Raw genomic sequence first — 19,094 nt, 5'->3', positions numbered from 1 at the left:
GACGTTCTGCTGCTGTAATGTGGCGCTATAGAGAAAGTGACAGGGGGGCGGGCCAATTTTTTTTATGTCATGCGATCTACAATACTACGCCGCGATCGACTGGCAGATCGACGTATTGAGCACCCCTGATTTAGTCAATGCCCCCAAAAAAATCAATTACGGACTCCTCCTCTCCTCTGCTGTCGTCTCTCATTTCCTCCACCGGCTTCAACCCCAAACGGGGCCTCCTGCCATCCCCCCTTTCATGTCCTACAGGTGGGATTATGAGAACATGTGAAAGGCCCTGAAGAGCCAGTGCTGTTAGAAAAAAACAAGCACTGAACAGATCTTTTAATCTGCATGCGGTGCAGTGAGTGAGTCCTCCATCAAAAAGGTCTTGTGGCCCGATGGACTCTATATGCCTATGTCTGTTTTTTTCAACAATATTTTCAAAATAGAGCTACATTTAGATCTCAAATTAAAGCAAATTGCAGTAATTCATAGTAAAGGTTACGATTAAATCTGACTTGAAATCAAATTAAATTCCGAAATAGTACTGAAAGTAATACATTCTCAATAACAAAAATGAATTATTGTTGTTTCATTAACATTGCCAGAGACTCTAACTTCCTTCTTACTTTGTCTGAACAATAATGCATGTTTTATTTTGATGTACAGATAGTTTTAAGTGAGGCTCTGGCTCTTTGTTTGTGTGTAATGAGCCGTTGACTGAAGACTGAATCAGAGGTGAAAACAATGAACCACACGATACCAAAGAGAAGAAAAGAAAGAGGAATCTGAGGGACAGTAAGTGGGAGGGAAATGCTTGATGTAAACATTCCTCTCCCTCCTCCCAGGAGGAGGTCGTGGTCAAGTTGACCTCCTGCACACTAAATACAGAGCAGAGAACAGAATATTCACTTTAACCTCCATGTTACCTCTAAACACTGTTTGGCCGACGATCAACCCACTGAAAACTCATCTTATTATTATTATGTAAAGATATCATGTTTCACATGGCTGCCGGTCAAAGACAGGTCGAATGAATAAATACTGGCTTATACAATATGTGTATATACAAAAAAAACACCTGTCTTCCTCTCTCTCTCTCTCTCTCTCTCTATATATATATATATATATATATATATATATATATATTTATATTCAGATGTACAGGACTGTCTCAGAAAATTAGAATATTGTGATGAAGTTCTTTATTTTCTGCAATGCAATTAAAAAAACAAAAATGTCATGCATTCTGGATTCATTACAAATCAACTGAATCTTTTAATATTGCTGATTATGGCTTACAGCTTAAGAAAACTCAAATATCCTATCTCTAAATATTAGAATATCATGAAAAAGTATACTAGTAGGGTATTAAACAAATCACTTGAATTGTCTAATTAACTCGAAACACCTGCAAGGGTTTCCTGAGCCTTGACAAACACTCAGCTGTTATAAATCTTTTTTTTTACTTGGTCTGAGGAAATATTAAAATTTTATGAGATAGGATTTTAGAGTTTTCTTAAGCTGTAAGCCATAATCAGCAATATTAAAAGAATAAAAGGCTTGCAATATTTCAGTTGATTTGTAATGAATCCAGAATGCATGACATTTTTGTTTTTTTAATTGCATTACAGAAAATAAAGAACTTCATCACAATATTCTAATTTTCTGAGACAGTCCTGTATATATATATTAGGTACACACATCTGTCTCTCTCTCTCTCTCTATATATACAGGACTGTCTCAGAAAATTAGAATATTTTGATAAAGTTCTTTATTTTCTGTAATAAAAAAAAAAAAAATGTCATGCATTCTGATTTCATATCAATCAACTGAAATATTGCAGCCTTTTTTATTTTTATATTGCTGATTAAAGAAAACTCTAAAATCCTATCTCATAAAATTTTAATATTTCCTCAGACCAAGTAAAAAAAAGATTTATAACAGCTGAGTGTTTGTCAAGGCTCAGGAAACCCTTAGACAATTCAAGTGATTTGTTTAATACCCTACTAGTATACTTTTTCATGATATTCTAATATTTAGAGATAGGATATTTGAGTTTTCTTAAACTGTAAGCCATAATCAGCAATAAATCAGAATAAAAGGCTTGCAATATTTCAGTTGATTTGTAATGAAATCCAGATATGACATTTTTGTTTTTTAAATTGCATTACAGAAAATAAAGAACTTCATCACAATATTCTAATTTTCTGAGACAGTCCTGTATATATATATATATAATATATATAATATTTATATTATGTAAATACACCAGTCCCTCTCTCTCTCTCTATATATATATACACGCCTGTCTCTCTCTCTATATATATAAACTGATTTATCTATATTATGTAAACACACCTGTCTTCCTCTCTCTCTCTCGCTCTATATATATATATATATATATATTTATGTATATATATTATGTAAACACGCCTGTCTCTCTCTCTCTCTCTCTCTATATATATATATATATATATATACTGATGTATATATATAATGTAAACACACCTCTCTCTCTCTCTCTCTCTCTCTATATATATATATATACTGATGTATATATATAATGTAAACACACCTCTCTCTCTCTCTCTCTCTCTCTCTATATATATATATATATATATATATATACTGATGTATATATATAATGTAAACTCACCTGTCTCTCTCTCTATATATATATATATATATTTATGTATATATATTATGTAAACATGCCTGTCTCTCTCTCTCTCTCTATATATATATATATATACTGATGTATAAATATTATGTAAACACACCTGTCTCTCTCTCTCTCTATATATATATATATATACTGATGTATATATATAATGTAAACACACCTGTCTCTCTCTCTCTATATATATATATATATACTGATGTATATATATAATGTAAACACACCTGTCTCTCTCTCTATATATATATATATTTATGTATATATATTATGTAAACACGCCTGTCTCTCTCTCTCTATATATATATATATTTATGTATATATATTATGTAAACACGCCTGTCTCTCTCTCTCTCTCTCTATATATATATATATATACTGATGTATATATATAATGTAAACACACCTTTCTCTCTCTCTATATATATATATATATATACTGATGTATATATATAATGTAAACACACCTGTCTCTCTCTCTCTCTATATATATATATATATATACTGATGTATATATATAATGTAAACACACCTGTCTCTCTCTCTCTCTATATATATATATATACTGATGTATAAATATTATGTAAACACACCTGTCTCTCTCTCTCTCTATATATATATATATATATATATATATACTGATGTATATATATAATGTAAACACACCTGTCTCTCTCTCTCTATATATATATATATACTGATGTATAAATATTATGTAAACACACCTGTCTCTCTCTCTCTCTATATATATATATATATACTGATGTATATATATAATGTAAACACACCTGTCTCTCTCTATATATATATATATTTATGTATATATATTATGTAAACACGCCTGTCTCTCTCTCTATATATATATATATATTTATGTATATATATTATGTAAACACGCCTGTCTCTCTCTCTCTCTCTCTATATATATATATACTGATGTATATATATAATGTAAACACACCTGTCTCTCTCTCTATATATATATATATATACTGATGTATATATATAATGTAAACACACCTGTCTCTCTCTCTCTCTATATATATATATATACTGATGTATATATATTATGTAAACACACCTGTCTCTCTCTCTATATATATATATATATATATACTGATGTATATACAGTATATAATGTAAACACACCTGTCTCTCTCTCTCTCTCTCTATATATATATATATACTGATGTATATATATAATGTAAACACACCTGTCTCTCTCTATATATATATATATATATATATATATACTGATGTGTATATATAATGTAAACACGCCTGTCTCTCTCTCTCTCTATATATATATATATACTGATGTATATATATAATGTAAACACACCTGTCTCTCTCTCTATATATATATATATATACTGATGTATATATATAATGTAAACACACCTGTCTCTCTCTCTCTCTATATATATATATATACTGATGTATATATATTATGTAAACACACCTGTCTCTCTCTCTCTCTCTATATATATATATATATATACTGATGTATATACAGTATATAATGTAAACACACCTGTCTCTCTCTCTCTCTCTCTCTATATATATATACTGATGTATATATATAATGTAAACACACCTGTCTCTCTCTCTCTCTATATATATATATATATACTGATGTATATATATAATGTAAACACACCTGTCTCTCTCTCTCTCTCTATATATATATATATATATACTGATGTATATATATAATGTAAACACACCTGTCTCTCTCTCTATATATATATATATATATATATATATATACTGATGTATATATATATAATGTAAACACACCTGTCTCTCTCTCTCTCTCTATATACAGGACTGTCTCAGAAAAGTAGAATATTGTGATGAAGTTCTTTATTTTCTGCAATGCAATTAAAAAAACAAAAATGTCATGCATTCTGGATTCATTACAAATCAACTGAAATATTGCAAGCCTTTTATTCTGATTTATTGCTGATTATGGCTTACAGCTTAAGAAAACTCAAATATCCTATCTCTAAATATTAGAATATCATGAAAAAGTATACTAGTAGGGTATTAAACAAATCACTTGAATTGTCTAATTAACTCGAAACACCTGCAAGGTTTCCTGAGCCTTAGACAAACACTCAGCTGTTATAAATCTTTTTTTTTACTTGGTCTGAGGAAATATTAAAATTTTATGAGATAGGATTTTAGAGTTTTCTTAAGCTGTAAGCCATAATCAGCAATATTAAAAGAATAAAAGGCTTGCAATATTTCAGTTGATTTGTAATGAATCCAGAATGCATGACATTTTTGTTTTTTTAATTGCATTACAGAAAATAAAGAACTTCATCACAATATTCTAATTTTCTGAGACAGTCCTGTATATATATATACTGATGTATATATATAATGTAAACACACCTGTCTCTCTCTCTCTCTCTCTCTCTATATATACATATATATATACTGATGTATATACAGTATATAATGTAAACACACCTGTCTCTCTCTCTCTCTCTCTATATATATATATATATACTGATGTATATATATAATGTAAACACACCTGTCTCTCTCTCTCTCTATATATATATATATATATATATATATATATATATATATATATATATATATATACTGATGTATATATATAATGTAAACACACCTGTCTCTCTCTCTCTATATATATATATATATATTAGGGCTGTGAAACTATTACAATTTTTAATCGGGTTAATCACAGGTTTTTGTGGATTAATCATGATTAATCACATATTACCGATATTCTCGGTATATTTTGTGAGAACATAGAGATTTATGACAAAAGATGGATATATACATTTATACATTATTCTATACAATGGTGCTGCAACTCAGCAGTTATTTAGCAGTTTTCTTCCATATGGAACATTAATACATCTTCATCCTAAACAGAATGTTTAACCCTCCTGTTACCTTTCGGGTCAATTTGACCCCATTCAATGTTTAATGTCGGTGTTCTTTGGGGTCAATTTGACCCCAGGCTGTTTTTCACTGTGTCAAACATATAAGAAATATCAACTTTTTTATTTATTTAAAGGGCTATTTAGGTAGTCAACAAACAAACATAAAGTACCTCACACTTAAACTTGGGAAGCAATATTAATTCTAATAATTTTCTGGAGGTTTTAATTGCTGGGGTCAAATTGACCCCGAGGGTAAAATATGTGAGTAAATGTAAAGGTAACAGGAGGGTTAAACAGAACATGTTTCTCTTGTTTGTCAACCATTAACTCCACCATGATACAATCTAAAGGCCTCTAGTCTTCCTCTAGCAGCTGCTGAGGCAAACTGACTGTGTGGGTTTTCTTCATGAACTGGGCCGTGATGAAAGGGACGGCGGGGACACCGCTGCAAAGCTGAAACCTCACCGGCCCGGACAGGTGGACAGATTGACAAGTGACTTTTTTTTTGCTCGGTCCCGATGCGCGCGCACGGAGCTCTGTGGCGCGCGAGACGGAGATCGATAAGTGTTAACGCAACGCGAAGAGACAGAGATGACATGCTGCTGTGGAGATACGATCAACAACAGACGTTAAGTTTAATAAAAGAACAAAGACGTGCTCTAGAGAACATGTCAGGGGGCGGGCCAATCTTTTTAATGTCATGCGATCTACCGACACTACGCCGCGATCGACTGGCAGGTCGCGATCGACGTGTTGAGACCCTGATCTACAGGAAGTAAAAGTCGTAACAAGGTTTCCGGAGGTGAACCTGCGGAAGGATCATTACCGATGAACAGACCGTCTGCATGAGAGCGGACAGAGTTCAGATTGAAGTGGTGGATTGGAAGCTCATTTTGCAAGTGACTTTTTTTTCGTCCCGACGACCAACAACAGACGGATTGGAAGCTCATTCTGCGCATGCGTTAAATGCGTTAAAAAAAAATAACTAGTTAAACCTGTAATTGAATTAACTTGAGTTAACGCGTTATTTTTCACAGCACTAATATATATATATATATACTGATGTATATATATATAATGTAAACACACCTGTCTCTCTCTCTCTAGGGACGCCCTCCTGACTACCACTGTGAACTGCGTCACCAGTTTCTTCTCGGGCTTCGCCATCTTCTCCGTCCTCGGATACATGGCGTTCAAACACGGGGTCAAGATAGAAGACGTGGCCACGGAGGGTAAACAACAACACACGAGTACCACTAGTACATGTACACACTAGTACCATCAGTACAACAACACACTAGTACATGTACACACTAGTACCATCAGTACAACAACACACTAGTACAACAATACACTAGTACAACAACACACTAGTACCACTAGTACCATCAGTACAACAACACACTAGCACAACAACACACTTGTACATGTACACACTAGTACCATCAGTACAACACACTAGTAACACTGCTGTTGTTGTTGTTGTGCATCATATGAGTAGATTGTGTGTCTTTATTTCTTGGTCATGCAATCACATTTTCACTTTATGAAATCCATAACTCTTCTGTGTTTGTGTTTTTTTCTCTGTGTGTGTGTGTGTGTGTGTGTGTGTCCAGGGGCAGGATTGGTGTTCATCATCTACCCCGAGGCAATTTCCACGTTGCCCGGTTCGACCTTCTGGGCGATCTTGTTCTTCATCATGTTGCTGACTCTGGGCATCGACAGCTCGGTGAGTCTCACATACTTATAATAATAATAATTTTTTATTACGACATGTGTTCAGCGGGTAGAACGTAAGACTCAAGTTGAGCGATGAAACACATATATAGTGGTTTAACCCTTCATAGGGCACTCATTGAAATACAAAATGTCAACACTACAATGCTATTGGAGGACATAACAATACTGTTTTACTGTAATATTGTTTTTAAGGTAAAAAATCACTATCAATGAAGTGCCCATAATTGGTTCTTTCCCCATTTGTGGTAAAGAAAATCCCAAAGTGTAAATATATATTTAAAAAATACAATAAATACAAATAGAAGAAAAAACTGAAAATATTGAGAATGTCAGGACTCAAATGCTGAGGCGTCAGTGAGCAGTTTAATAATTCCAAACAAAAACTCTCCTAAGAGGTGGAGGCTAAACAAGGTACTAAGAAATAAAAAGCTGGACTATGAAAACTACAACAAAAATCGCTCTTTCGAGGTTTGGTTTACAAAAAGGCTTGGCGGCTATGAACGTGGCTTTGGTTTAACGACCATGAGACGAAACACTTTGGCACAGGACAGAGGGAAGACGCAGACTATAAGCACATGAGGGTAATGGGGAACAGGTGGAAACAATCAGGGATCAGGGGAGACAATCAGACCGGTGACACATGAGGAAGGGCAAGTGACCTGAAACGAGAGGAGAGTTAGACTTCAAAATAAAACAGGAAGTTACGAGACAAAAACCCAAGACAAGACAAGCTTCACCACGGTGTGACAGAGAAACATTCTCAAAATAACGAAACAGTCTCAAACATTTAGAAAGTTCCTCGATATTTTTTTTTAGATACCAAGTAAAAAATATTGAGTTTCAAATTATTTCTGATGCCAACTCAGAATTTTGTGATAGATTCTCTTTCTTTTTTTAATCAGTGTTATTGCTAATGACTCGGAGAGCCCTGCACTAGATCTCCAATGTATCTGGACTGTTGGTCGAGGGGCACACATGGCAAATAAAAACCTTGAAACTTAAAATATGCTTAAGTTATAGTCAACCTGAATGTTTATTTATCATTCAACAGTATTTACATGTTAGGTTTTCATTCAATACACTCATATATATCGATGGCGTCGGCGTTTATACTCAAGTGAACTGGGGGTCCAGCCCGTCAATGGTTTGTAGTTTGTAAAGTGGTTTGTAACATTTCTCTTTGATACCTTGATTTTCAAAATAAAACAACTGGCACCATTATTTAAGGGTTCACGATTGACTTAAACATTACTGAAACACAGGAAGCATACAAATGAAGGTGGAAAGGGCAGATCTAACATAAAGACTCATTTCCAACTGCTCACAATAAAGAGCGTAAAAAGCAACCGCTGTTACAAAACAGGCGGTACGATTATCAGTGAACTACATTTCTGCTTTAAAGGTATTTAAACGTATTTGTTTGACGTTTCCAGCTGTAGTTTAACACGTATCTGGTCCATGATTCACTAAGGTCAATGACCTCTCTTATCTCTCAGTACTCGAGTTATCCTCTCAATCATTTATAAAGTAAACACAGTGAAGGACATGTTAGTATTACACACTGTAATGTAATGTGTGTGTGTGTGTGTGTTCTACTCAACGTGTCCGTGTGTCCTCCAGATGGGCGGCATGGAGGCCGTCATCACCGGCCTGTCGGATGACTTCAAGTTCCTCAAGAGGAACAGGAAGGTCTTCACCTTCGCCACGGCCTTCGGGACGTTCCTGATCGCCCTCTGCTGCATCACCAACGTCAGTATTACATTTTATGAAAATGACACACGCGTATAAAGTACTTTCAACATAATACCTGTCGATGTCGATACCTGTTTATCACGTTTTCTCTCAAAATCAAGCTTTGGGTTTCTTTTTTGTTACTACAGAATTGTCTTGAAAACAGAATATATTGAAATATTTTTTATTTGGTGGTAAAAATAAATACCACAACATGGTAAAGGAGAACTTTGAACGGCACATAGGAAAGCATCAGAAAAAACTCACACTCACCTCTCTCTCAAATAGATAATCAAAAACTCAGATGACACAAATTAAAATTTACGTTTATTTAAGTTGTATCCAGAAAGCCAAATGTTTAATTTACCCTGCCGTCCGCATTCGATCCCGGAGAAACGCTTACCGATTTCACATGAAACAGACTTTTAGGGTCAAAAAGGTTCGTAATTCACGTCGTTTTCATCTTCTTCATTATCCGATAAATGGAATTACCGCATTATAGACGATTCTTTGCCCATGCTAGTTACGTGGCACGAATATAGACGATGCTTTGCCCACGCTAGTCACGTGGCACGAATGTAGATGATGCTTTGCCCACGCTAGTCACGTGGCACGAATATAGACGATGCTTTGCCCACGCTAGTTACGTGGCACGAATATAGACGAAAACCTCTCTGGACACAGATCAAAAGATGGATTTTATAAAAATCCCTCAGTGGCTGCAGAATCCGCAGGCTGGTCTATGCCGACGGGGGCAACGCTTAAAGAGGCCGAGAGGCCGTTCACTTCCCGTGAAATGAGGTGAAGATCTACCCTCCGTCTAACCTCCTCCTCCTCTGGTCCTCTCTCCAGGGAGGCATCTACGTGCTGACCCTGTTGGATAAGTACGCAGCCGGGACGTCCATCCTGTTCGCCGTGTTGATCGAGGCCATCGGCGTGTCGTGGTTCTACGGTACGATGTCGCCCGACTGCAACTTTCTGGCATTGCCTTCATTTAGTTTTACTCCCATTTGTAGCGTGAAGTCTAATTGAATGACGCAATTACGTCATCGGTTGTGGTAATAAAAAAAATAAAAAAACGTACTTTCCCACTCATGGAATTGTATAGACCCTGTACACATTTGAAAATAGTCTATAACTCACAAAGCTCAGCAGGTTGTATTGTGTCACTATCCGACAGTAATGAAAATCCAATGTTTTTTTATCCAATGTTGTAAGAGTTTGTTTATATAAGGATCCCAGTGGTTTTATAGTAGTTACATCAGTAACATGTAATGCAATACGACACATGGGAAAGGATCATGGCGTGCATACAAATAAGTTTCTTATATGTTTAAAATTAACCAAATTGTATTTTATAGTTTTAACCGCTCTCTTTATGTGTTTCTTGCAATTCAAGTTTTGATCCAGCATCACGCCAAGATATTTAACATCAGTAACAAATTCAATCCTTTAGATCAGAATATCGGCATCAGGAGGTTGTTGCTGGGTTGCTTTGATAATTGGCAGAATAATCGTGTGATAATATAAACTAAAAACTCTTTTTTGGGGGGGATTCAGCTTGGAAAAAAACACTGTGAAGCGCAAGACCATAAAATATGATCAAAAGGTTATGAGTACCGGAATGCATTATTTGGGTTAAGTCCAGTGAGACTGCATAATAATAATAAAAAATAAAAATAAAAATCAGAAAAAGACAATACATAGACACAACGACTAGAGGACAAAACATAAAGTCAGAGTATTTAAGAATTGTGTGTGTCTGAGCCTTTTTTTAAATCAAAGAAACAAATACATAGATGAGGGCAGCTGTATATGTACGTGCATACTACATGTATTGCATGTTGTACTTTTATTCTCCCCGTTAACCCTTCGACCCTTTTCATTCTCGCTCCAGGTGTCGACCGCTTCAGCGAAGACATCGAGCGCATGATGGGCTTCAAGCCCGGTCTTTACTGGCGGCTCTGCTGGAAGTTCGTCAGCCCGGCGTTTCTCCTGGTGAGAGGAACACACGCTAAAGAATTCATGCATTGATACGTTTTCATTTGGCTGGTTTATTTAGGGATAATCATAATAATAATGTACGTCTGATCCGAGACAGTTAAAACTATTTTTTACGGCCGTATGGAATCATCGTTCAGTCGAGCAGTAGTTACATTAGCTCGCGTGTCAGTGGTGCAGATATTTATTTATCATAACATCTGAATGTTATCCCGATTAGAATTAATAGCTTCAGTGAATTAAAGTAATGTAATTCAGCCACAACCACAGGGTGCAGCAGTGGGTATTCACAAATGCTCGTTCCAATTTGCAAACATATACAATTTGCCAAACACACCTGCCAAAACTACTTTGGTAATGCTTATATGATAACCCTCTGTAAAAGAAGGTTATTGAACATTTAAATTCAGCATACCTCACATCCCAAAACCGCCAACAGGGTTTTGATCTACAGGTTCAGACCAGCTGGTCCCATGTAGACCAGCACCGGTGGATCCGTGTGGAGGTGGAGACCCTGAGAAGAGTCTCAATACTCAACACCACATGCAAAATAATGTCAACATTTATTTAGATATTACAAGAAGTGAAAATTATTAGCTCTGTGAAATGAAGTTAAAAAATCTTTTTGAGTAAAATATTAATATTTATTCTGGTTTTGATGAGTGCATTTAGGAGTGTTTCTAAATATGAGGTCAGATCAGTCTAAATAAGTGCAAATGCACACAGAGGGACTCTGGGAGCCACTGAGATAAGCCCCGCCTCTTTTGAGGCGGGATGACATCCGATTGGCTACAGATCGGTCCATGGTAAAAAAAAAAATTACAGATTGAGCCACGCAGACTCACAAACCCAAATCTGTATGAAGCGATCCAAAAATAAATATACATATAAATCCACAAATAAATACATATAAATCCACAAATAAATATACATATAAATCCACAAATAAATATACATATAAAACCACAAATGAATACATATAAATCCACAAACAAATACATATACATCCACAAATAAATAGACGAATCCACATAGAAATGCATAAATATATTTGTGATTTTCTTTAAATTTATATAAATCGTTATTTATTGACGTCTGCATTAGGATGTATTTGTGAATATTTCTGCGTGTATTTGTAAAATTTTATATATTAGTGATTTTTTCTGTGCGCATTTGTGAGTCTGTGTTTATATTTGAAATTATTGAGCCTGATCTGACCCCGTATCTCAACACTAATACTTATATATTCGATTTGCAAATCCTGTCGTACACATTTGTGACCGTTTGGAGATACATTTCATAAATGTGATGCTTCTTCCTCGGCCCACGTTTCAACCTTCCTCCCAGTTTCATGAACATTGGGGTCGAGTATTTTTAAAAATGTAATCCTGCAGACAAAAACAAGCCAACAAAACCTCCTGAGCGGAGGTCACAATGATCATTATTTACAGATGCATTTTGCTATACGAGATGATTTACTCTTCCGATGGACACGCTTTTGGACTAAAAAAAAAAGTACACACCTGGAAAAAAGTGGGCAACTTCATAGTGTGCAACAATTACACGTGTCCTCTGTGTGGAGTGTTTTCATCATGCAGCATTGTGCTAGAAACATAATGACGCCACACCACACCCCTCCAATTATACTCCACTTCACCCTCACTGTGCGGCATCCATGCATGAGCACCGCAATTATATTGTTGAACATTACAACACACCGATGTATCACTCCTCCCTCTTCTCTCCATCACAGTTCATCGTGATAGCCAGCGCGGTGAAATCAACCGGCCTGAAGTACGACGACTACGTCTTCCCCAACTGGGCCAACATCGTTGGCTGGGGCGTGGCCATGTCCTCCATGATGTTCGTCCCCGGCTACGCCATCTATAAGTTCTGCAGCGTGAAAGGAACATTCAAACAGGTCAGTGAGTGTGTGTGTGTGTGTGTGTCTGCCCTTTCAAACCAGGGTTCTTTAAAGAACCATTTCCTTAAATAGTTCTTCAAAGAACCTATGAAGGTGTCTTAAAGAACCTTTAAAAAAGTGTTCTTTAAGGCACCATTTCTGGATCCACAAAGAACCTTTCAAACCAGGGTTCTTTAAAGAACCATTTCCTTAAAGGGTTCTTCAAAGAACCTATAAAGGTGTCTCAAAGAACCTTCAAAATGGTTCATCGGTAGGTGATGGTTCTTCGTAGAACCACCAAGTCTTTGAAATAACCATTATTTGCTGATAGTTTTAGGTTCTAACAGACTAAGGTTCTCACAGTTTACGGTTCTCTCAGTTTAATCTTCTCACAGTCTAAGGTTCTCACAGTCTAAGGTTCTCACAGTTTAGGGTTCTCACAGTCTAATCTTCTCACAGTTTAAGGTTCTAACGGTTTAAGGTTCTCACAGTTTAAGGTTCTAACAGTTTACGGTTCTCACAGTTTAAGGATCTCACATTTTAAGGTGCCCACAGTTTAAGGTTCTCACAGTCTAAGGTGCTCACAGTCTCAGGTTCTCTCAGTTTAAGGTTCTCACAGTTTACGGTTCTCACAGTTTAATCTTCTCACAGTTTAAGGTTCTCACAGTCTAAGGTTCTCTCAGTTTACGGTTCTCTCAGTTTAAGGTTCTCTCAGTTTAAGTTTCTCTCAGTTTACGGTTCTCACAGTCTAAGGTTCTCTCAGTTTACGGTTCTCTCAGTTTAAGGTTCTCTCAGTTTAAAGCCACAAAGAAAAGAAACATCAAACACAAGTGGAATATTTACAGTTCCAGATACATTCCACGACGTGTGAAGTCGGAGTCGCGCCCTGTGGCTTTAAGAAGAAGCAGATGGGGGGAAATTAATTTGGTCCCCCGGCTGGAGGCGACACCTCCGCATGGGGCGACTCAGATGTTAACGGGAGTGATGAGGAGCGTCAGGCGGCACGCGGGCGTCATGACAACGGGCTAACACCGGTTTATTTGACAAAGTGTGAGTCAACGCAACCACAAATGGCCCTTGAACCGGCAGCTGCAGCGGCCACCCAGAATATGATGCCAGCAGAATGAAAAAATAAACACAGAGCCATTTAAATGTTATATACAGGACTGTCTCAGAAAATTAGAATATTGTGATAAAGTTCTTTATTTTCTGTAATGCAATTAAAAAAACAAAAATGTCATGCATTCTGGATTCATTACAAATCAACTGAAATATTGCAAGCCTTTTATTCTTTTAATATTGCTGATTATGGCTTACAGCTTAAGAAAACTCAAATATCCTATCTCTAAATATTAGAATATCATGAAAAAGTATACTAGTAGGGTATTAAACAAATCACTTGAATCGTCTAATTAACTCGAAACACCTGGAAACACATTTTCAAATGTTTGATTTTGTTTTGCTGTTATAAATCTTTTTTTTTACTTGGTCTGAGGAAATATTCAAATTTTATGAGATAGGATTTTAGAGTTTTCTTAAGCTGTAAGCCATAATCAGCAATATTAAAAGAATAAAAGGCTTGCAATATTTCAGTTGATTTGTAATGAATCCAGAATGCATGACATTTTTGTTTTTTAAATTGCATTACAGAAAATAAAGAACTTTATCACAATATTCTAATTTTCTGAGACAGTCCTATATATATATTTTAAATACACACAATGCCCTCTAGAGGCGCCGCTCTGTTATGAGCTGAAGCTGCTGAAGGATTCTAAGTTTTATGCTTGTTTAATATTTTAAAATAAAAAATGCTCGAAGCTACTATGGGGGGGGGGGGGGGGGGTGGACTCGCTGAGCGAGGGAGGAGCCTGTTGACCACACAGGAAGTCCAAACACCAGTTTAGGGCAATTCTGGGATGTCATCAAATGGACAACCAATGCTTGAGCTGTAAAAAAAGAAGAAGAAGAAAAAAGAGTGTTTTATAGCTTCATGTCAAATGTATTTTATTCCATTTTAAACCACTGGTTGCAATTATATTCCATATATTATATATATTATATAATTATATTCCATATATTATATTATATATATTCTATAATTATATTCTATATATTATATATTATATTATGTATATTCTATAATTATATTTCATATATTATATATATTATACAATTATATTCCATATTCCAATTATATTAGATTGCTAATATTGTCATTTATGATAGTTAATTCCAAAATGCACTCTTCACCATTGCAATATTCTTCTGAAAGGAAATAATAATAATACATATTAAAGTGTATTTTATTAAAATGAAAATGAAAAATGTTTTCTGGTTCGTTTAGAGAGAAATGTTGTGACATTTTTTAAATTTTATTTATTTATTTTCTCTTCCAGAGGATAGCCTATTGCATCACTCCGGAGCACGAGCATCATTTGGTGGCTGAGGGGAACATTCGGCAGTTCACGGTGAGGAAACTTCTTTGTGCTTTTTAAACTTGAACCAACTCAAATGGATGTTGCAAATTAATAACGAATTCAACACATTGAATTTGTTTGTGAGAATTTACTTTTGCACATTTTATTAAATTTAACTAGACACCTTAGACACGACTACAGGGAGCAACCCGGGGTTAAGCGTCTTGCTCAAGGACACGTCAACGAGGGCGGGGATCGAACCGCCGATCCTTTGATTCTAACCAGTCAGATTGGAATGGTAAAAACCAGAGACAAGACATTGGGGGCTCCTTTAAAAAGAGTGGCTTTTTAAATTAACTATCATAAATTACTTTATTAGCATTATCCGTCAATGAGGGAGAAAGAATATAATTAAAATGGAATGAAATACATTTGACATTAAGCTATAAAACACTCTTTTTGTTCTTCTTTTTTCTTTACAGCTCAAGCATTGGTTGGCCATTTGATGACATCATCCCAGAATTCCCCTCATCTGGTGTTTGGACTTCCTGTGTGGTCAACAGGCTCCTCCCTCGCTCAGCGAGTCCCCTCCCGCCTCCCCCGAGGCCTTCATTGACCGCAGGAGCTTTAAGCACTTTTAATTTGAAAATATTAAATGAGCATAACTCAGAATCCTTCAGCAGCTTCAGTTCATAGCGGAGCGGCGCCTGTAGTGGGCAATGTATGTATTTCTTTTGTTGATATTCCATTTTAATTCATCGTGCCTGTATGTGTGATGTCGTATAGTTTGTGGTGTGACTATTTTACCTTGTGGGAGGAACAGAAACTAAAAACGAACACCAAAACAATCCGAAGCCAAATAATTCTTAAAAGCTTATTATTATTTATTTATTATTATATAGATATTGAAAGAAAGTCTCTGTTCTTGCCGTTCTGTTATCAGTGCCTTATCAAGCGAGACACACGTAACCATAAACATCAATTGAATTAACTGTGTTCAGGACTCAGGAACCAAATCTACAAACAGCTAGAGGTCACATCAAGGTCAAGCAGCAAAGATTATATTATATTTAGGTCGTATATAAAATGCTTTCATGTCAGATTCTGTTCCCAAAAAAAAGGAATAAAGCGTCACTCCAAAGCTTTAAAAAACATGGAGGCAGGTTTTCATTCACCTCCAGACTCCAACTCATGCCTTAAAATACCAGAGAAGGACTGAGGCTGAACCTGGTCCAGGATGTAGTCTGGAGGCTGAACCTGGTCCAGGATGTAGTCTGGCTGCTTAATCTGGTCCAGGATGTAGTCTGGAGGCTCAACCTGGTCCAGGATGTAGTCTGGAGGCTGAACCTGGTCCAGGATGTAGTCTGGAGGCTCAACCTGGTCCAGGATGTAGTCTGGTTGCTTAATCTGGTCCAGGATGTAGTCTGGAGGCTGAACCTGGTCCAGGATGTAGTCTGGCTGCTTAATCTGGTCCAGGATGTAGTCTGGAGGCTGAACCTGGTCCAGGATGTCGTCTGAAGGCTGAACCAGGTCCAGGATGTAGTCTGGACGCTGAACCTGGTCCAGGATGTAGTCTGGCTGCTTAATCTGGTCCAGGATGTAGTCTGGCTGCTTAATCTGGTCCAGGATGTAGTCTGGAGGCTGAACCTGGTCCAGGATGTAGTCTGGCTGCTTAATCTGGTCCAGGATGTAGTCTGGAGGCTGAACCTGGTCCAGGATTTAGTCTGGCTGCTTAATCTGGTCCAGGATGTAGTCTGGAGGCTGAACCTGGTCCAGGATGTAGTCGGGCTGCTTAATCTGGTCCAGGATGTAGTCTGGAGGCTGAACCTGGTCCAGGATGTAGTCTGGAGGCTGAACCTGGTCCAGGATGTAGTCTGGCTGCTTAATCTGGTCCAGGATGTAGTCTGGCTGCTTAATCTGGTCCAGGATGTAGTCTGGAGGCTGAACCTGGTCCAGGATGTAGTCTGGAGGCTGAACCTGGTCCAGGATGTAGTCTGGTAATTAATAATCTGGTCCAGGTCTAGTCTGAAGAACCTGGTCCAGGATGTAGTCTGGCTGCTTACTGAAGGTGAATATATATATATATATATATATATATATATATATTTAAAAAATGGCGTAACTGTTAGTTTTTTTATTATTGTTGTTCAGCTTTTACTTAAAACATGTACGTCTGTTAAATGCTTCTGAGGAGTATAAGAGGCTTTTCCTCCAAAGAGACCGAAAGAGAGCGATTCTGTGTGTGTGTGTGTGTGTGTGTGTGTGAAACCACACAGGATGCTGTCAGTGTACGGGTGACCACCGTTGAATGCCTCTTCCACTGCACTGTGTGATAACTGCCCCTGGATATTTATTTGAAACATATCTTTTAGAAGTGCCGATATGTTAGGATTGTTTTGATGACCTCATCCGGTTTATTTTGAGGAGGTTATGCTTAAATGTGTCAGCAGGATTACAGAGAACTATAAAACCGTTCTGATGTTCATGAAACTGGTGGAAAGGTGAAAAAACCTTCAATGTGCACTTCTAGTTTATTTATTAGTGACATTTTAAACATCCATTATAAACAGGCCCTCACTGCGAGGAGGAAAGCCACAGAAACATCAAACTTATGTGGAATATATTAGACAATATACAAAAAATATATTCTTTTGTTATGTATAATCTCGTATTCATCAAATTGTTTATAACAAAACGTGAATGTAAAGTATTTTAAGCCTAAATGTCCACTGTAATAAAAATGGTGTTTGATGTATAGCTAAAATGAATAGAACAAATATTCTTCAGTCTAACCCGGGGCGACCCGGCTTTCCTGGACTATGTTGACAAAAAATATTGTGTCCAATACCAATGTCCTGTTGAACGTGATTGACAACTATCTATGAATAAGTCTGAAGTATTCACACTATGATAATAAAGAATTTCATCGACCCCACACACACGTGAAGTCCTCTGATTTGATGTTATTGTTCTGGAACGTTCCGGTATCGGTCCCTCTTGTCTAATTCTGATTTTTACAAATTCTCAATATTTATGTTTTGTAAATATGGAATATACCCAGTAATATTTGTAAAATATGATATCTGTGGAAAGATATATGCATTTCATGCACTACCTGGCTCCATGGGGCCGAATCATTCTGGCCCAGAAGAGGTGGGTCTAATGCGGCGAGGGGCGGGGCTTATCTCAGAGAGGGGCGGGGCTTATCTCTGTGGAAACAGTTATCATCTCAATTCAGTTTATTTGTGGAGCCCATTTTCACAAATTAGAAATGTGTCTCAGAGTGCTTTACAATCTGTACACATAGACATCCCTGACCTTTGACCTTTGATCTCACATCGGATCAGGAACAACTCCCAAACAACCCTTCAGGGTAAAAGGTCAGAACCCTTGAGGAGAGAACAGAGGAGGATCCCTCTCCAGGATGGACAGGTGTCATAGATGTCATGTGACCAGAAGGAATCATTACACACACATTAAAACACAGCAACAGCACAATGAATACGACAGAGTGGATGAAGAGTTGGTAGTCGGCATATTCCACCATCCAGACCTCCACCATCCATCAGGCAGATGGGATCTATGACGTCTCATAGGGTCCTTCCTCCACCATGAAGGACTAACCACTAGTTCTGCTTCTTACTTGTTGAGGACGTCCCACACGCCTGAACATCTAACACCCTCGTGTTTGGGTTCATAACATTAATATA

The 19,094-nt window shown here is 36.7% G+C and overlaps 1 protein-coding gene and 1 long non-coding RNA gene across 2 annotated transcripts in view; one reads left to right on the top strand and one right to left on the bottom strand.

The window, feature by feature from the left end:
• Window positions 1–16,056, top strand: part of slc6a2 (solute carrier family 6 member 2) — a 36,045-nt gene extending 19,989 nt beyond the window's left edge. Inside the window, exons 8-15 of the mRNA XM_056413453.1 lie at window positions 6,700–6,824; window positions 7,209–7,321; window positions 8,953–9,081; window positions 9,916–10,015; window positions 10,961–11,061; window positions 12,818–12,985; window positions 15,364–15,435; window positions 15,867–16,056. Coding sequence (XP_056269428.1) covers window positions 6,700–6,824; window positions 7,209–7,321; window positions 8,953–9,081; window positions 9,916–10,015; window positions 10,961–11,061; window positions 12,818–12,985; window positions 15,364–15,435; window positions 15,867–15,890 — 832 coding nt within the window. The 3' untranslated portion in view covers window positions 15,891–16,056. The remainder of the gene's footprint in view (window positions 1–6,699; window positions 6,825–7,208; window positions 7,322–8,952; window positions 9,082–9,915; window positions 10,016–10,960; window positions 11,062–12,817; window positions 12,986–15,363; window positions 15,436–15,866) is intronic.
• A 334-nt stretch (window positions 16,057–16,390) lies between these two features.
• LOC130193114 (uncharacterized) lies at window positions 16,391–18,319 on the bottom strand. Its single transcript, XR_008831514.1, has 2 exons — window positions 17,419–18,319; window positions 16,391–17,361 (listed from the first exon to the last, which is right to left on the bottom strand). It is a non-coding gene; the product is annotated as an uncharacterized LOC130193114 (long non-coding RNA).
• Between the last annotated feature and the right edge of the window lie 775 nt (window positions 18,320–19,094).

The sequence above is a fragment of the Pseudoliparis swirei genome, chromosome 4, assembly GCF_029220125.1.
Source record: "Pseudoliparis swirei isolate HS2019 ecotype Mariana Trench chromosome 4, NWPU_hadal_v1, whole genome shotgun sequence".
In the NCBI taxonomy this organism is placed as follows: Eukaryota; Metazoa; Chordata; class Actinopteri; order Perciformes; family Liparidae; genus Pseudoliparis; species Pseudoliparis swirei.
This window is presented reverse-complemented; position numbering and strand designations above follow the sequence as displayed.